The sequence below is a fragment of the Microchirus variegatus genome (genome assembly GCF_963457635.1).
Source record: "Microchirus variegatus genome assembly, chromosome: 6".
Taxonomy (NCBI): domain Eukaryota; kingdom Metazoa; phylum Chordata; class Actinopteri; order Pleuronectiformes; family Soleidae; genus Microchirus; species Microchirus variegatus.
The window spans coordinates 4,942,134-4,961,892 of record NC_139807.1 but is presented as its reverse complement, the minus strand read 5'-3'; the positions used below and the strand labels follow the sequence as shown (position 1 = coordinate 4,961,892).

Here is a 19,759-nt window from a genome sequence, read left to right as displayed (position 1 = left end):
ATAGTATGACGTTTTTGTCAAATTTTATATCAACATTTTTTTTTTCAAAAAAATGGTCAGATTTTGGTCGAAATAGTGTAGTATGACATTGCGGTCGACGACATAGTATAGTATGACGTTTTGGTAACATTTTGGGCTAAAAATAGAATTTCAATTTTTATATCCGATTTTGGACGACATAGTATAGTATGACGTTTTTGTCAAATTTTATATCAACATTTTTTTTTTCAAAAAAATGGTCAGATTTTGGTCGAAATAGTGTAGTATGACATTGCGGTCGACAACATAGTATAGTATGACGTTTTGGTCACATTTTGGGCTAAAAAAAGAATTTAAATTTTTCTTTCCGATTTTGGACGACATAGTATAGTATGATGTTTTTGTCAAATTTTATATCAACATTTTTTTTTTCAAAAAAATGGTCAGATTTTGGTCGAAATAGTGTAGTATGACATTGCGGTCGACGACATAGTATAGTATGACGTTTTGGTAACATTTTGGGCTAAAAATAGAATTTCAACTTTTATATCCGATTTTGGACGACATAGTATAGTATGACGTTTTTGTCAAATTTTATATCAACATTTTTTTTTTCAAGAAAATGGTCAGATTTTGGTCGAAATAGTGTAGTATGACATTGCGGTCGACGACATAGTATAGTATGACGTTTTGGTCACATTTTGGGCTAAAAAAAGAATTTAAATTTTTCTTTCCGATTTTGGACGACATAGTATAGTATGATGATTTTGTCAAATTTTATATCAACATTTTTTTTTTCAAAAAAATGGTCAGATTTTGGTCGAAATAGTGTAGTATGACATTGCGGTCGACGACATAGTATATAGTACGACGTTTTGGTCACATTTTGGGCTAAAAAAAGAATTTCTAAAAAATGATCCGATTTTGGACGACATAGTGTGATAGACATTGCGGTCGGCGACATAGTATAGTATGACGTTTTTGTCAAATTTTGGACCAAATTTTTGTTTTCCAAAAATGGTCAGATTTTGGTCGAAATAGTGTAGTATGACATTGCGGTCGACGACATAGTATAGTATGACGTTTTGGTAACATTTTGGGCTAAAAAAAGAATTTCAATTCTTATTTCCGATTTTGGACGACATAGTATAGTATGACGTTTTTGTCAAATTTTATATCAACATTTTTTTTTTCAAAAAAATTGTCAGATTTTGGTCGAAATAGTGTAGTATGACATTGCGGTCGACGACATAGTATAGTATGACGTTTTGGTAACATTTTAGGCTAAAAAAAGAATTTCAATTTTTCTTTCCGATTTTGGACGACATAGTATAGTATGATGATTTTGTCAAATTTTGGATCAACATTTTTTTTTTCAAAAAAATTGTCAGATTTTGGTCGAAATAGTGTAGTATGACATTGCGGTCGACGACATAGTATATAGTACGACGTTTTGGTCACATTTTGGGCTAAAAAAAGAATTTCTAAAAAATGATCCGATTTTGGACGACATAGTATAGTATGGCGTTTTTGTCAAATTTTGGACCAAATTTTCGTTTTCCAAAAATGGTCAGATTTTGGTCGAAATAGTGTGATAGACATTGCGGTCGACGACATAGTATAGTATGAAGTTTTGGTAATATTTTGGGCTAAAAAAAGAATTTCAATTTTTATTTCCGATTTTGTACGACATAGTATAGTATGACGTTTTTGTCAAATTTTGGACCAACATTTTTTTTTTCAAAAAAATGGTCAGATTTTGGTCAAAATAGTGTAGTATGACATTGCGGTCGACGACATAGTATAGTATGACGTTTTGGTAACATTTTGGGCTAAAAAAAGAATATCAATTTTTCTTTCAGATTTTGGACGACATAGTATAGTATGATGATTTTGTCAAATTTTGGATCAACATTTTTTTTTTCAAAAAAATTGTCAGATTTTGGTCGAAATAGTGTAGTATGACATTGCGGTCGACGACATAGTATATAGTACAACGTTTTGGTCACATTTTGGGCTTAAAAAAAAGAATTTCTAAAAAATAATCCGATTTTGGAGGACATAGTATAGTATGACGTTTTTGTCAAATTTTGGACCAAATTTTTGTTTTCCAAAAATGGTCAGATTTTGGTCGAAATAGTGTAGTATGACATTGCGGTCGACAACATAGTAGAGTGTGACGTTTTGGTAACATTTTGGGCTAAAAAAAGAATTTCTAAAAAATTATCCGATTTTGGACGACATAGTATAGTATGGCGTTTTTGTCAAATTTTGGACCAAATTTTTTTTTTTTAAAAATGTTCAGATTTTGGTCAAAATAGTGTAGTATCACATTGCGGTCAACGACATAGTATGGTATGACGTTTTGGTAACATTTTGGGCTAAAAAAAGAATTTAATTTTTTTTCCGATTTTGGACGACATAGTATGACGTTATTGTCAAATTTTGGACGAAATACTATGGTATGACGTTTTTATCAAATTTTGGACAACATAATAAAGTATGACGTTTTTGTCCAATTTCTGACAACATAGTATGGTATGATGTTGTTGTCAAATTTTGGACAACATACTATAGTATGACGTTTTTGTCAAATTTTGGTCCAAAAATATTTTTTTCAAAAAATCTGTCAATTTTTAGACGACATACTATACTATAACGTTTCTGCAAAAAAAATCTATTTTTTCTTGAAAATTTTGGACGACAGTATTGTATGACGTTTTTTGTCCAATTTAAGTTAGTATGTCGTCCAAATTTTGACAAAAAAGTCATAGGTTAGTATGTTGTTCAAATTTTGACAAAAAAGTCATGTTAGTATGTTGTCTAAATTTTGACAAAAAAGTCATACTTTAGTATATCATCCAAATTTTGACAAAAAAGTCATAGGTTACTATGTTGTCCAAATTTTGACAAAAAAGTCATAGGTTAGTATGTTGTTCAAATTTTGACAAAAAAGTCATACATTAGTAGCTGTCCAAATTTTGACCATAAAGTCACAGGTTAGTATGTTGTCCAAATTTAGACAAAAAGTCATACTTTAGTATGTCGTACAAATTTTGACAAAAAGTCATACTTTAGTTGCTGTCCAAATTTTGACAAAAAAGTAATGGAAAATTTATTTTCTTGGGCCGCATGAGTATTTTTTTGTTGCAGTACTACGAGTGGCCACCATGACAAAACTCTCTTCAATCCAGAGGGGGCGGTGCTTGGATATGGCTGTGTTGGTTGAACACTTTATGCTCCTCCCCTCAATCTCAGCCAATCACCTGCTCAATCACTTCCTTACACTGCTGTCAACGACGGCGGATGGAGTTGACTTTACAACGGAGGTAAAACAAGTTAAAAACCGTGTCATTACGCAGCAGTTAAATCCGTCGTTTATTTTACCGTAAAAACAGCACATAGGTTGTGTTAGTTGTGTTGTTTCGTGGCTCTTGTGGTGGTTTGAACACTTATAGTTCCAGCCTCTCTCCGCAGCAGAGGCGTCAGTCTGTCATGTGATGTTGAAAATGCCTTCTGTTGCTTCTTGACTCCTGGAAAACTTCCCAACAAGAGCTTGTTTTTCCTCACTAAAGTCCGGTTGTTGTAGCCTAACAGAGAGGGGAAAAAAACAGAAAAGAGAGAGATAGAGAGACGCCATTTTGTGTTTCAGATGGAAGTGAACCGCCTGGACTTTTACATCGGTCTGTCTCTAGCGCTGAGCTCCAGTATCTTCATCGGTGCCAGTTACATCCTGAAAAAGAAAGGTCTGCTGCGACTGGCAAGCAAGGGCTCAAAGCGAGCAGGTACTGTAGCATACTTTATGTCATAATGAAAACAATAATAACAATAATGAGAGCCAGAAGCAGGAAGGACAGGGAGTTATTTTATGAATGTGAGTCTGTCATAACATTTAAGGAAGTGCAGTATTTCATCACTAACGTGTTACACGATGACAGAGTGATGCATTGACAATGTTATAAACTTTGGTGCCAGACAATATGATCCACTTTTATAAAACTTTTAATGTACATTTTTACTCAGATGAGTCTGAAAACAGCATCATAAAATATATAATATGGTATATCATATTTTATTCATGTATTCAAACTGCCAGGTATGACACAGGTTATTAACAGTGCCATAATTATACCTGTTGGGTTACATTCAAATGTATACGTGCCATGCTCATAATGAAGATACAGAATCAAAAGTAAAAGTACATCTCTCATCGTGTCCTTTAAACGAACAGTGCCAACATTTGTGCCTTTTTACCCATTTTGTCGAAACTAAGGGTCTAAAATCGAGATACACTTCAAGATATTAAAACTAAAAAAGTAAGTGTTTACTGGTGTAGTTAGTTGAGATGTGATTTAATTTCAGCTATTTATATGTATATGAGAATAATCACTTAAAAATTAAAAGCAATTGGTTTGTGTAGCCTAAGAATGACCTTTTAATGTCAATTTAGGCAAAAAAGCTGTTAACAGATTTAAAATGTATTAATGAAGTAACTTCTTCTGCTTCTTCTAATAATTTTCAGCAAACTCGTGTGTCATAAAGTATGATTTATCTGGGGGAGAAAAACTACAGCTGTAATCAATCAATCAATCAATCAATCTATATTTATATAGCCCACAGTTTACAAAACATAGTTTGTCTCACGGGACTTCACTGGGTTGGTAACATCCTCTGTCCTTAGACCTTCGACCAGGGTAAGGAAAAACTACCAGGGAAAAAAAAACCCTTGAAAAAGGGAAAAAGGGTAGAAACCTTAGGGAGAACCACAGGTGAGGGATCCACTCCCTGGACGGACAGACGTGCAGTAGATACCCAAAGTAGGTACCCAAAACATACAATGCACAATGACAAGAATAAAAAGTGAAAAAAGTCTTTAAATGCCAGGATCATCTGGATCACTGGGTTTGTCACAGCCTGTAGTGAAGACTGTTGTGGTCAGAGACTTGGGGATGACGGAGTCTTCTTTCCTGTCCTGACCTCATGTCGTTCACTGGTGTCAGCAGAACTGTAAGAGATTAAAATCAGTTAGAGATGTGCTATATGTAGATTTATGTGCTACATCTCATGGGGGTACATCGGGTAAGTGGTGAGGGATGGAAAATCGAGGACGGGGTAGAGAAAGTGTGGCTCGTGCAAAGTCTGTGTGCATGATGGGAAATTCCCCCAGCAGTCTAAGCCTATGGCAGCATAAGATAGACTATTCTAATCAGGACTACCTGATCTAGCTTCGATTATAGGCTATGTTAAAAAGGTAGGTTGTAAGACAGAAGATGTGGCACAAAAATATTCCACTTCTGCATAAAGTAACTTAATAGATATTAATCAAAAGTAAGTGTTGTGGAAATGATGGGAGATGCAGACATTAAACGACCAGTAAAAACACCTCACCATGAAAAGTCAACTATACATTACATAAATCTGATAGACGACAGGATTTTTAGTGAGAATGTTAAAAAAAAAAATGACTCACATTTATTCATGTATGTCAACAGGTCAAGGCGGGTATGCATACCTGAAAGAATGGCTGTGGTGGGCAGGACTCATTTCAAGTAAGTACGATTTACTTGGTGACGAGCTCAGAAACATTGTGGTCTTTGTTTTTCTAAAGAAAAGTGGGTTTGGTATTTTTGCTGGTGACGTCGCAGTGGCACCCACACGCAGTATCTATCTAATAAGTACACATTCCTCCAGAGAAGTCATTTGCATATGTGGGTTGTTGTTGTTCTGAGGGAATCATTTCAACAGCAACAGCTGTGAGTTTGTGCTCACTGACAATGACGTTGATATGTTCTAGTGGGAACCGGAGAGGCCGCGAACTTCGCTGCGTACGCGTTTGCGCCCGCCACACTGGTGACGCCGCTCGGAGCGCTGAGTGTACTTGTGAGGTAAATGTATTCAAGGTTTTATTACCGACCACATCACGTTGTCTATGCTATTCTATTCATTTTCTACTGCTTTACCCTCCACATGTAGATATTGTTTACAAAAAAATAGTTCTTATCTTATTGATCCACTCACAGATTGACTTTTGAAACTGTTAAGGAAGTGAGTAAGAGATATTTTGAAGATATTTTGAAGACTTATCTCTCCCTGTTGTTCCTCCTGGCCTCACAGCTCTGCCCTGCCGTTTTCTAACATTATTATAGTTGTAAACTAGTATATAGTAAAACTATTAAAGGTGCATTATGTAATAAATCTAAAGCAACTGGCCATAAAATCCTCTTAATATGTCACAGAGACTCAGGAATAATGTTCATATAAGAAACTGAACTCACCACCAACAACAGTAAAGCCAAAATATTTGCATTAAAAAAAATATTTTGCAGACTGCAAATCACGTTTATGTTTTGAAATCATGTTTTGGCATGTGGCGCCGTCTACCGCCGTCTACCAGTCATTGCAGTCAGTAGAGTCTCAGCTGCCAAGCAACCATGGGTTGCCAGTTACGTCAGAAAACAAAACCTAAAAGACGTCAGTATTTTGAATTTGAATGTAGTAACTGTTTTTGGCCACATTCTTACATATGGCACCTTTAACCTCCTGAAAGCTGTTCTATTCTTGAGATTTGTTAATGGTCATAATAATACAATTAAAAATAACTTATTACCCCTTTTATTCCAGTGCTGTGCTCTCCACTTACTTTCTGAATGAGAGGCTGAATGTTCATGGGAAGATTGGCTGTATGCTGTGTGTCCTGGGCTCCACTGTGATGGTGATCCATGCCCCACAAGAAGAGGAGGTCGATTCCCTCACCTCCATGGCGGAGAAGCTCAAAGACCCAGGTAGAAGCAGAACCCAACCCGCGCGAATCCTATTAACAGTGCTGTGAAAACTAAATCCCTGTGTTTAACGGTCGACTGGCTTTCTTTCTCATGGTACTAACTCATTGTTGACCGCCTTCCACTAGGTTTCATTGTGTTTGCTGTGTGCGTTGTGGGGAGCAGCCTGGTTCTTATCTTTGCTGTGGCTCCACGGTTTGGACAGAAGAATATACTGGTCTACATCCTGATCTGCTCTGTGATTGGCTCCCTCTCTGTGTCTTGTGTCAAGGGCCTGGGCATTGGCATTAAGGAGCTGTTTGCTGGGATACCAGTGCTGAAGGAACCCCTGTTCTGGGCCTTAGTCATCTGCCTGATAATCTGCATCAGTGTTCAGATTAGTTACCTGAACAAAGCCCTCGATATCTTTAACACCTCCATGGTCACTCCCATCTACTACGTCTTCTTCACCACATCTGTCATGGCCTGTTCCGCTATCCTCTTTAAGGAATGGCTGCGCATGACCCCTGACAAAGTAATGGGTACAATTAGTGGGTTCCTCACCATCATCTTCGGGATCTTCCTCCTCCACGCCTTCAAAGACATCACATTTAGCTGGGATTCCCTCCCACTGTTCCTGAAGAAGGGTCTTCAGGGTTCTCCACGTGGCCAGCAGCCTTATCTGGTTCTTCCCACCCAGGATAGCCAAGCAGAGGAAGACGAGATGAACCTGCCAAGAGAAGGGGGCACAAAAGCAGGGTGGGGTACACACCAGAGGGCTCCCTAAAGCCTCTTTCTCTCTAAAATTAGCTGAGGATGCCAGGGATTGGTGAAACTGCTAGAAAACTGCACTTTACTCCGTTGTTATTGGTTGGTGGTTGGTCTGAGTCAGAGGAAGAAGAAAACACCACCATGGAATGTGAATGTGGGTCACAATTTTGCGCTTAAAAGAAAGCAGGACAATTTATCGCTACCCAAAGTGAAGAAGTATTTAGCGTATACACTCGGTCTTACGGTCTCACCATTGCTGCTCAAAACCAAAGGTGATTAAACCTAGATGCAATAACGAGACATTTGACCCGGAAGTGAATGGCTATTAACCACATTCCCTCTGGTCATAAACTGTCCAAACCTTGTGTTTTTGAGCAGTGGGAATTGGTTATAACAGTGTTATTCTCACCATGAATGTTACTTATTGCAATTCAGAAGCTTTGATACACATTTTAGTTTAACGTTGTGACGAGAAAATTTTACTAAATATGGACTTTAAGTCTGCCTAACACTAAGCATTATGCACTGGATAAACCGTTACATAAAAGTGAACATAATCACCCAGTTTAGACTTGGTATTAACATCCTGTTCTGAGTGATCTGATCTAATGCACTGTGCCTTAAATGCTCCCTCAGTTTTCATGTAAAAGCAGTTTGAGTTGAGCTACGACTCACTCGGACACACTGGAATGTAAACTTTTATTTTCGCAGTGGTACATTTATTTCTTTAAATTTGTATTTATGTGATTGTTTGTTGCAATGCTGTGTACCTCTTCTTCCCGTTTACAGCTATTTGTTTTAAGATAAATTGAAGATATAATATTAAACTGCGATAGCCACACTGTGCCTTGATACCTATTTATCTTTAACCTCGATAATGTGTTGCACAAATCAATGCATTATGAACTATAATCTCAACTTGTATTCAGTCTGTTGTTGATGAACAAGTTTTTATAATTCCTGCCCATGAGTTACTGTTAATACCTCATATGAGTCACACCAAAGAATGCTCTTTCGCTCTATGAATTTCCACTGTGCCAACCAGGAACACATCTGTCTTAACTTTGTTTTTCACAAAGCTGATTAAAAACATAACAAAGATGGACAGAGCGAGTATGTGGCATTTTGTTTATTGCATATGTACAGTCCAGAAGACTATTGGTTCTCTTAAATTACATCTGTGTGTGTGTGTGTGTGGTTGAGTCCTTGTAGCTGTGAAATCAGTTGGCAACTTGAATGTCCCAGGCGCGTCGACCTTTCTGCAGTCTCCCACTCATAACCACATGATTGAAGCAGTGGATCTTTATCAATTCAAATCCAATTTCACAGCCTGATCAGTGAAATGGCTTGAATCCGTCGACTCAGTGCAACATGACAGTGTTAACATCTGTGAGCAGGAGACCTCGCCATAAGCATTTTTGCAACACTCTTATCCCGTCAAACGGGGGACAACTCAGGGCCTGCACACCCACATACACTGATTATCTCAGGCACTTGTGTCTTCCTTTTTGCACTTGATCAGCCAGTTCTGCAACAGTCGGTCAGCTGTTTGAGGAGCAAACGGTCTTGTTACAGAGAAGGGGGCCGTGAATCCCGCGAGTCCATATGCTGACAGTTTTTAATCCGACATGGTCTCGGAGAATGCGCCGCGGCTTCTCTGGGTCTGTTCCAGTCTGTTCAGGATGAACTGGCTTGTGTCAATGAATCGCTCCACACAGTTAACAAAGCATGTTTCTGTCCTGGAGTCCAGCTTTGGCCCCGGCTTGTCCATACATTTCTCCTGGAGACAGAGATGGAGCAATTAAGTCCCAACAGCTCATACATGGCACTACAAGCAAGAGTTGGGCACCAACTAATGGTAGGTTGTTTGTTCTGTAACTTTGACAAATTAATTCTATATAAAAAGCAGTCTTTTCGTGTTTAACTGTCAAAAACTTTATTTTAAATAAGGAAAGAGGCAATCCAATAATTGGTACGTGTTCAAAACTGAAAACAAAAACCTAATACCATTTATGAACCCTAAAACTGGGAAAATGTTTTACTAAACACAATACGTTCCAAAGAGACAGACGTGCACCACAACCATCATGGAACCAGAGTGTAAATTAGGGCTAAACATGTTACTAGGTTGTAGCTACATGGTTCAAGAATATGCTGCATATTTATTATAATTTCTGATCACCACAAAAATATGATGTCCCAAAATGCCTCATAACTATTGACTATAATACAAAAAGCAGTGAAACGTGAAATTGTCACATTTAAGAAGCGGAAACTAAGTGACTGATTATCAAAAATGTAGGCAAATAATTTAGTTGTTGAATATTTATCCATTAATCTTCTAATTGTTGTCACAATAGAATACGCACATGGAAAACAAAAGGTGATTGAGCTATCCATATTTTAAATTCTGAGACTCAGTTGGACACAGCAATTAATCATTAATTCGTAATTTAACTTAATCTTTACTCATGTTACTAAGAAAAAACAATAACAGAGATATATAATCGGCAAAAGTTAAACTAGTATAAAACAATTAGTGAAACAGCTCCAACTCTTAATGCATAAATAATAATCTAATGATGACAGTGTGATTACATCAGCCATTTCTTTCTACATTACGTACTTTAGATGTAAAGTCATACATATACTTATCCAAACACAGCTTAGTACTTATACTTCATATAGAAAAAAAATCAGGGATTTTAAGTATAATATATATATACACTGCTAACATAACGCTGCTCACAGCTGGACATGTGCGGCGTAATCTACACATTTTGTTTACAGTTTACAGTAAATAAAACACACATTTTGAACAAAAAACCAGCTGCTACAAACACATGAGTAGAAAAACCCGTAGCCAGGCTACACTGTTAGCTTGAAGCTAGTCTTACCCAGCAAACCTCAGTCATTTGATGCACCAGCTGCTGAAACCTTTGCTTCTGAGACTCGATCTCGATGAAGTGCTTGAGCTGAGGGTCAGCTGTAGCCGCCTGACCGTCCATCACTCACCAACGAACACGCCGCGAAGGCAGAATTGACCTGTTTATGAACAAGTTAACACTGGAATCCTGACCTTCACGTGCATGAATGGACGACGGGAAGCAGGAAGTCGCTCAGCCAATCACAGCGCGCGTTCATCCTACGACGTACGTCATCACGCAAAAGTAAGTCTTCATCAAAAGACATGTTACAGTCAGTTTTACTGTTCTTTCTTTCTTTTAGTGGTATAATAATAATAATAACAAAAATCATTTATTTTATTTATAATTAATTTACTTGACTGCATAATACATATACATCTAAGTTCATTTAATTTGTTTATAAAATTTGAGTTAGTATAGTGATTAAATATATTCTTTCTTTATTTCATCAATGTCACTTTGAATTCTGTTCCTTGTGTTTCTTTGAAATGCAACTGTGAAAAGCAATGAATAAGGGATATTAAGAGTCACTAATTACATAATATACAAAACATAATATAGTTATGCAGTTAACAAGTTATGCCTTAAACAAACTGACACAATAAGACATTTATTGATGACACAATAAGACATTTATTTTTACGAGAGATCATTTACAGTCGTATTCTGGTGGAAATTTAAAGTCAGACAATAATCTTGGAAGCAAAATCTATTCTGCATAACAAGAATCCCCCCCAAAAAAGAGTCTTCAGATATTATATTACAAAAGTCTGCTTCAGAGGTTAATAAAGAGAGTCATTTATTCAATTAAATCTATTTTCCTTTCATATAACCTCTGCAGACTTTACTAATATGACTTTAACAAACCTATTTCAAACACAGCCTCTGCAAAACTGTTATTGTGACAATAAAGTCATGTTGTTTTTTTCCCACTTACAATCAAAGCCAACTGTACTTGGCTTTTAATAGTGCAACACGTTCGTTTTCCATTCGTCAAAATTGTCAATTTGTCACAATTCCACAATGAAAATACAGACACAACATTTGAATCCACTTACCTTCATCGACAATATACACATGTTAAATGCTGATCTACAGTAACTATCAGTTAAATGACATCAGTGGTACATAGTCACATGTTTTACTTCAGATGTGCTGCTCTATGGTGACGTGTGTCTGTGTGGACAACTGTGAGATCTACTGCAGCTCGTACAGCAAGTCCTGGATAGAAGCGGCGAGCTCTTGAAAGGTCGGCCTGTCATCTGGTTTCTGAAAAACAAAACAAAAAATGTGGACATAGGTTTAATAACTCTATGTTACTGTTTAAGCAGCTGGTATTTTAAATATTATTACATACATTGTACATACATGTACTGTACATCATCATTATTAGGACTTATTTAATCTTTTGCGATTTTTCATATATTTATATACATTTAAATACTAAATTGTTGTCTTTAATGTGCTTTTGTTTTTATTTCCATGTCCTTCTCTAGTCCTATGGGAGTATGGGAAACTAAGGCGTCTTAAACTCACTTAATATCATGTTTTATTATTATTATTATTATTATTATTATTATTATTATTCATAATAACATTAACTGATTAATTTTGCACAATATATTTATTTTTATGTTGACCACGTCTAGACTAAACACTTTTATTTTGAACAGCTGTGAAATTAGTATGATTTTTTTGCAATAATCATGATGAAACATCGTGATATAATTCTAAGATCATAACAATGTCGCTTTTTTACTAAAATCTTTAAGAATCTGTAAGACTTTATGTCAGACGAACAGTAAAGTGGAAAAGTAAAACAGAGGAAGGATTGTTTGGAAATACTCAACTAAAGGCACCTTGGTTCTCCGTTAACCAATAATCCAATGATCCAAAATGGACTCACCTCAGTCCAACAGCTCGACATGATGCTGAAAACCTTCTCGTTGGCCAGCTGAGGGCGGTAGAGGCGCTGACCACGGGACAACTGATCCACGATTTCAGTGTTGTTTAGGCGTTCGTACGGGAGCTGGCCCATAGTGTACACCTCCCACATCAGAACCCCTACACAGTTATACACAAAGATAATGTGTCGTTCACGTTCAGTTCCTTAACGGGATACTTAGAGTAAAAGTACAAGTATCTTAGTATGTAAAAGTCTTAAAGTATATGACATTTACTGTACTTAAGTATCAAAAGTAATCTTCTGGGATAATGTGTACTTAAGTCTTTGGTAAAAGTATTGAAATAAAGCGAGGAGTTAGGATTGAGCCATGGTAGTTCAGTGGTCTTTCAGATGGAAGGTTGTGGGTTCAATTCCTGGCTCTGCTAGTCTGGCTCTAATAGTCCATCAAGGACATATTATTACATATCATATTATGTGTCCTTGAGCAAAACACTTAACCCCATGTTGCGGCGTATGAAAGATGTGTGAATGGGTGAATGGCAAAACTATAGTGTAAAGCAGCTCATCAAGACTGGAAAAGCTAGCGTATATAAATAAGTAAAGTGCATATACGTGAATTTTGTACTTGAGCTGACCACACATGAGGACATCTAACTCACCGTAGGCCCAGATGTCAGACTTGCTGCTGAACCTGCAGTAGAGCAGCACCTCGGGTGGTGACCAGCGAACGGGGAACTTGGAACCCGCCGAGCTCATGTACTCGTCATCTAAGACGTATCTAAAGAGGCGGGAGATGGAGATAACTTTACCCGCTCACAAGTGCGAAAGGTGCAAAAACAGTACCACAGTGTGAAAACAGCTCGTGTGACTGCTGAAAAGGCGAACGTGCAGAGGACGTGTTGATCTCTAAAAGCTTAAAAGTAAAAGCATGCACTGTTTATGTATGGTTGGATGTAAGTATAGTAACTAAGTATTTACACTACAACACTGGGCATGAGAGAAGACACGGGTAATTAAAATAACACAACAACGTATGGAGTATATTACCTTGACAGTCCAAAGTCAGTCACTTTGATCGTACCATTACCATCCACCAAACAGTTCCTGGCAGCCTGAGAGCAAACAAACAAACAAACAAACTGAGTGTATTTTGACATAGAATGACGCAGTAACGTAGGAGGACATTATTTAGGATCTCACCAGGTCTCTGTGGAGGTACTGCTGTGACTCCAGATAGGCCATGCCCTCAGAGACGTCTTTGCACATCTCCAGGAGCTGGACAGCTGTCGGCTGCTTCAGTCCCTCCCTGAGATACGTCAGCAAGCAGCCGTTGGACAGGTACTCGGTCACGATGTAAATGGGTCTCTGTTTGGTGCAGACGCCGTACAGCTGGACCAGGTTCTCGTGGCGGAGTTTCCTGGTTTAGTTTAGGGCAAAAGGAAGAAGGAAGGACGTTTTAAAGTATAACGGGTTGGTTTTCCTCAGAGAAGTTACAGAACCTGTGGACTTTTTCAGCATTCCGCCTCTTAGGCATACACATAAAAACAGAGGAGCCATTTTGACACAAGGGAAATCACAGATTTAAATAATCAAATAAGTGATGGCTGAGCTTCCTCAATTTTAGGTTGGTTCTCCGGGTTCTCTGTGCTTTCCCCTCGCAGTATAACCCATGCAGATTTGGGGATTAGGAAAATTGGACACTCCGAATTGTGAGTGTGAGAGTGGATGGTTGTTTGTCTCTGTATGTGTCCCTGTGATGGACCGGTGTCCAGGGTGTCCCCCACTTTTCACCCTATGTCAGCTGGGATTGACACCAGTGTCCCCCCGTGATCCTCATGTGGAGGATAAAGCAGTAGAAGAGTGAGTGCATTTTATTTTTCTGACATCTCTCTTTTTGTGACTGTGAGAGCTTGGTCTAAAAATTTTGGCTGGACTTTTTTTTTTTTTTGCTTACATCATGGTTCTGGCCTCCTCGATGAAGTCGTCCTCAGACATGGAGCCCTCTTTTATCATCTTGATGGCCACGTCGTGCTTGCCCTGCCACTTGCCGTACTTGACCACTCCAAACTGACCCGTGCCCAGCTCTCTGATGAAGGTCAGGTCGTGGGGATTGATCTCCCACATACCTGCGGGCAGCAAAGAGTAAGAACTTTGATACCTGCAGCGTCCACAAAAAACCAGGAAATTATGATAAAAGCAAAAGTATATTACTGAACCAGTACTCACCGTAGGCAAGCCCGGCCGTCGATGGAGGCCTCATATGGTCAGATACGATGTATTTCAGCCTGCTCACCATACCTAGTGAGTGCCGCGAACAACATACGCAATATTACGAGACACATTTTGTGATGGACAGCTATTAATATCTCCATTCACAGTTCATATATTGTTTGTTTCCTTCCTCCAAACTGAGTCATTCTCATGAAAGGAAATTGCCTCAGCAAAATCTAATCTTTTAAATGAGAAAGAGAGCATTTTTCTAGGCTTATTTGTTGTTTTTGCGTCCTACTTTATCCAAAATTGTTGACACAATCTGTTGTTAACTCCACTCACTGGCCACTTTATTAGGTACATATTAAATATGATAAGTGTTCAGAGATGGTCGTCTGCATACTTTGGATGGAGAATGTGTTATTTTGAGTTTCCACTATGAGTTGCTGTGTTTTTTTTTATCAGTTTCTCCGATGACCTCTGGCATCAACATGGCACTTTTCACACACAGATAACTCCTGATCGCTAGATATTTCCTCTCTCTCTTTTTTTTTTTTTCAGTGTGTTCTCTGTAAAACCCCCAGAGATTGTTTGTGAAAATCGCAGTCGATCAGAGGGATCTGAATTACTCACCAGCCCATCTGGCACCAACGGCCTAAATGCAATGTGATTTTCTGATTAGATATTTAATGTCAGGTCAGGGTAGAAGTTCATGTCGTACAAATATCAAATAATGTTAGAAATCTTTCAAAAAACTTATACCTATACCTAGATACCTATAATACTTATATTTTAGCATTGAACATTTTGGTTTAAGAGCTTCTACATACTGGTGTATTAACCATTACAGAATTTCTAAGGTCTAATACATTTATTAAACCTTAGAAATAGAGCATTTTGGCTGTTTTTTGTCCATTACTGTGTTTAAACATACAGTGTATACAGAGGGTATAAGAATGTACAGTATAGAGTGTTTTATATCCTTTTTTAAAGCACAACCTAGGCAATCTGATGAAAAAATACATTATTATCACCAACTATATAAACACACCTGAGCAAAATGTATGACGAAATGTTTAAATCGGATTGAATTTGTGCAATTCGGAAATACGTCACAGTTCAAAGTTCACTTGGCTCGCTTTTCAGAACAAAAAGAAACGTATTGCTACTTTATATCACCGCTAAAAATGTGATAATAACTTTGACTCAACAACACATAAGAAGACGGAAAACCCCCCACATTTTTTAAACCCTGAATATGTGACCTATAAACAAACACACACACACACACACACCCCAGGATGTCCATATAAGGAGTTGTGTATTATTGCACTGTATTAAGCATCATTAACCTGCTGAGTTGTGTTGGTGGTAGTTGATGAGTTCTGGGATGGTGTTGAAGAGATGCTTCTCTGCCAGATAGAACTGACCCTGCGGCGTGGTGCAGATGTTGTAATGCCTGCAGCTTCCACTAGTTTCCCTGAGGAGAGCGAGAAAACAGGGTAAATACATGGATAATCCTCCGTGATATCCATGAGTTATTTTAGTTCAGGCTTCGGTCAGGAGTTTTGCAATGGAAAGCATCTGCGGGAACATTATTCCAAGATTTGCATGGGACATTTACATCCCCCCCCCCCCCACACCTTTGTTGCAAAGAGTTTCCGCTTTCATTACAGTTAACAGTTCTTGTTTAGACACACGTGAGCGCAGGCAGTGCATCACTCACCCCAAGCCTTTACTGAACAATGACACAGTGTATTTCCCGGCTTTGCTTGAATCCCGTATCAAGAAGCCTCCATCTTTGTTCTGAGAACGGGAGAAAACATCAGCATATGTATACTTTTTTTAAATAAACGTAATAAGGTAATAAGTTATTAACATATGAGTTAATGAAATATACCTCAGTCTTTAACAGATTTTCTGCCTGGCTACGGTTCATATTCTTGCTATACCAGCTGTGAAAATAAAACATGAAAATGATTCTTTGTTCAAGCAATCAAAGATAAATCATGAGGGACATTTTTTTAATGTTAGTTTTCTTAAATATCTATAAAGTTAATATTGACAAAGATGGAAGAAAATCAAACATGGAAGACACAATAGTTACTCACTCAAACCTTTCCAGCCCACTTTCTACTTCCACAACATAATTACTGGGTATGTATCCTTCTTTGCTGCAAAAGAAAACAACACACAATACTATTTTAGACAAATACTTACATACACACATTTTATTATGTTTTAAGAAACATAGAAAGAAAAGAAAAGATCTTTATTGTCCTTATACGACCAAAATTGTTCAAAAACAGTAAAAACACATCTGCACAGTAACATATTAAGGTTTGCACGTCTAATATTAATTTTGTTTTCTGATGCTTGTGATATTTTTATTTAAAATCCTTTCCCCCCACTGTTTTTGATGCAGACCCAGGGGTTTACTGCATATTAAACTTCATATTTTTTAAACTTTTAACACATTTTGCTGCATTGTTGTACAGAAATCTTTCTCGTCTCACCCATATTTGTCTCGGGCTCTCCACCAGTTTGTGTCGGACTTCTCGAGGATGGTGTACTCCTCGTCCTTCCTTAACTCCAGGTCTTGCTCCGTCATGGGCGAGTAGGCGTACTGGGCGATGACCGCCATGCCCGCAGAAGGAGCAGGCGGCTCGGGGGGCTGTGGAGGTAACGGCCTGCCTGGAGACTCCTAAAACAACAGTCATGTATTTAGAGATTAAAATGTCTGTAGCAGGTGGTCATTGGACGGGGGTTTGTACCTCTGTTGGAGTCGGAGGCAGAGGTTTCCTGGATCCCCTTAGCCGAGACGGTTTAGACGTAAAACCTACAAATGTTTTTTGACACATTTCATTGAAAGGTTTTTATTCTTAGTGTTTGCATATTTAGAACAAACACGAACTTGTTCCCACCGTTCTTTCCGTCCAGCACTTTGCAACCCATCGCCTGTTTAACTTCCTGCTGGCAGCACAGCCACACCCCGTCAACCCAGAAGCAAGGGTGGTATTTTTGCATCAGATCCTTGTTGAAGCGAACCACTGTGCACAAATACACACAAGGACGTGTTTTATAGGACTTTGCATAGCCACGCAACTCCTGTTTCACAGGAATCGGGTGATTAGATCGAGGACACATCAACACAACACAAGCCTACTTTGTACGTGTAATCTATTCCTCTATGGTCTCAGGTCGCCACGGCACGGTTTAGGTTGGTTTTCCACTACAAAATAGTACCTACTTGACGTTTAATTTGCACAAAATCATGTACAAAGTACTTTATCAAAAAGTGCCACACAGTGTCCAGGGGTTGCTCCACTTGAGGGAAAGCAAATATGTTTTCACGAGGAACATGTACTGTATGTTTATGGAAAAACTTCAGTGATGAACAATCGTCAAATTTAGAAATAATTTACTTAACAAATACGGCATGGAAATAAAATGATGTAGACGTTTTTGTCGTAGGGGTAACATGAAGGTCGGACCTTTCATTGCTTCTTCCTGTTTGGGTGCAAGTATTATTTTCCTTTAATTCAAAATATGACATAGATTGTGGGATAAAGTAAAGTTCATGCTTCTGCCTGCTCCTTTTACTGCACCACAAAGATTTAAAGGAAAGTTTGAGTATGTGTTTTATTCATTTATTACACTTTTCTACGTTTTTCTTTCCTGGTCTTTCTTTTTAATTATCATGTTTGAAACAAACAAACAAACAAAGAAAGAAATAAATGCCGGCTCTTACTTTCTTTCAGCTTCTTTATCCACTGAGCTCGAATATCATCGGTCTTTGCGAAGACGTACAAAGGTCCTTCATCATAAACAATCTGCAGGGACGAGGAAGAAGAACAGAAAAGTTAGTGTTTGTGTTGTATAGACTGTTCATATGATGTACATTTCAGCATTCACTCTTATATATAGTTGGTTAAATCTCAGTTTATTTATTATTTTTAATTCACTTATTTTTGAACTCATGTTGCAGCTGCTGTTGTATATAATTCTTCTTCTTCTCTTTTTTTACACTCTCGTTTTACGTAAATATCTGTTATTATAGCAAAACCCAGTTGGACAAAACAAAACCCTGTGGATATGTATATACATATACATTTACATATATGTATGTGTATATATATGTATATACATAAAACAGAAAACCACACTTTCTGTTTCTGTTTGATGGCCTAATACCAGATTCACACCTTGCCTTGTGATGAAACACCTGTATTTTCTGAAAGTCCCTGGTTCATTTGAGTATGAGAGGAGGTTTCACTTCTTAACAACAGATTTTCACAAAAAAAAGCTTTTGAGTCGCGGTTGACTGGAGATGTAAAAGTGTCAAATATGGAATATCAATGCCGGTTCATTGATCGTGTGTGATTGTTGATTCGTGTTTAAAAATTAACATCAGTGCGGCGCAGATCTGTCTGTGTTTGTCACGACTTCTGACGTGCATTCATAGAAACATCTACCTGGAAAGCATAGATGCGCTCGGGTGGACCGTTGGGCTCTGGCTGGACCGTTTCCACACACTTGACTTTCTCAAGGTCAACAGATCCTCTCAAGCCTTTTCGCTTCTGCTTAACAGATGAGGAAACAGTCAGTTTGTCGCTCAAATCAAGGAATTCGTCGCACTTCCGCGTACGCACACATACCCCTTTGTCGGGATCAAAATCATAATAGGAGATTTTCTCCTGGGTGAGAATGAACCACCGCTCCTTGTAGTTCAACGGGGACGTCTTCTTCTTCTGCTGGGATCGTTTGATGAAGCTCTCTTCCAGGACGACGTCTGACATCGTTCAGTCACAACTGGAACGAGGAACGAGGAACAAGGAATCCGTCTGGGGGAGCAAAAAGTAGCACAATACGGACTCTTGTCTTTGCGGAAGATCAACATTTGCACATGATCTCAGATAAATCCCCTCCTGTTGATGAAGTGTGGGACACAGGGCAGCATTGAGCTGTGCTGCACCACACGCTTAATTATTAATTTCCTAGTAGGTATTTAAGCAGAGTTAAGTTAATGCCTACCCTCTGCAGAGGTGAGACTACAGATATCGGCACGTGATCAGATATTGTTTGCATAAGCTCGGAGAACAGTGAGAACTCACATTTTTATGCCAGTAACATCCTCCTGTTTCAAAACGTTTCCCAAGTGGCTCATTTTCTTTCTCTCAGCTAAATGTTCTGCTCATTTTCTTGGT

The 19,759-nt window shown here is 38.1% G+C and overlaps 3 protein-coding genes across 3 annotated transcripts; 1 reads left to right on the top strand and 2 right to left on the bottom strand.

Annotated features, from left to right (window-relative positions):
• Window positions 1–3,272: 3,272 nt before the first annotated feature.
• Window positions 3,273–8,603, top strand: LOC310928202 (magnesium transporter NIPA2). Its single transcript, XM_083890699.1, has 6 exons — window positions 3,273–3,308; window positions 3,632–3,764; window positions 5,472–5,528; window positions 5,774–5,864; window positions 6,601–6,761; window positions 6,887–8,603. The coding sequence occupies exons 2-6, from the start codon at window positions 3,632–3,634 to the stop codon at window positions 7,522–7,524; spliced, it is 1,080 nt and encodes a 359-aa protein (XP_083746825.1). The 5' UTR covers window positions 3,273–3,308; the 3' UTR covers window positions 7,525–8,603.
• A 70-nt stretch (window positions 8,604–8,673) lies between these two features.
• Window positions 8,674–10,602, bottom strand: timm8a (translocase of inner mitochondrial membrane 8 homolog A (yeast)). The gene is made up of 2 exons (XM_083891596.1): window positions 10,406–10,602; window positions 8,674–9,288 (listed from the first exon to the last, which is right to left on the bottom strand). Exons 1-2 carry the CDS (start codon window positions 10,514–10,516, stop codon window positions 9,127–9,129), a joined length of 273 nt encoding a protein of 90 aa, XP_083747722.1. The 5' UTR covers window positions 10,517–10,602; the 3' UTR covers window positions 8,674–9,126.
• Window positions 10,603–11,607: 1,005 nt separating this feature from the next.
• Window positions 11,608–19,351, bottom strand: btk (Bruton agammaglobulinemia tyrosine kinase; the record flags this gene model as incomplete). The annotated part of the gene is made up of 17 exons (XM_083890924.1): window positions 11,608–11,704; window positions 12,342–12,499; window positions 13,001–13,119; window positions 13,389–13,453; window positions 13,542–13,758; window positions 14,296–14,467; window positions 14,568–14,639; window positions 15,905–16,032; window positions 16,279–16,358; window positions 16,453–16,507; window positions 16,664–16,726; window positions 17,069–17,256; window positions 17,327–17,391; window positions 17,477–17,602; window positions 18,304–18,385; window positions 19,028–19,132; window positions 19,211–19,351. 17 exons carry the CDS (start codon window positions 19,349–19,351, stop codon window positions 11,633–11,635), a joined length of 1,908 nt encoding a protein of 635 aa, XP_083747050.1. The 3' UTR covers window positions 11,608–11,632.
• Between the last annotated feature and the right edge of the window lie 408 nt (window positions 19,352–19,759).

What these genes read in the sequence shown, in the direction of transcription:
- LOC310928202 (XM_083890699.1), top strand. Translation starts at nt 3,632, where the DNA reads ATGGAAGTGAACCGCCTGGACTTTTACATCGGTCTGTCTCTAGCGCTG. An exon ending in CAAGGGCTCAAAGCGAGCAG is followed by an intron (nt 3,765 to 5,471) that starts GTACTGTAGCAT and finishes GTATGTCAACAG; the next exon opens with GTCAAGGCGGGTATGCATAC. An exon ending in GCGCTGAGTGTACTTGTGAG is followed by an intron (nt 5,865 to 6,600) that starts GTAAATGTATTC and finishes CTTTTATTCCAG; the next exon opens with TGCTGTGCTCTCCACTTACT.
- timm8a (XM_083891596.1), bottom strand. Translation starts at nt 10,516, where the DNA reads ATGGACGGTCAGGCGGCTACAGCTGACCCTCAGCTCAAGCACTTCATC. An exon ending in AAATGACTGAGGTTTGCTGG is followed by an intron (nt 9,289 to 10,405) that starts GTAAGACTAGCT and finishes CTCTGTCTCCAG; the next exon opens with GAGAAATGTATGGACAAGCC.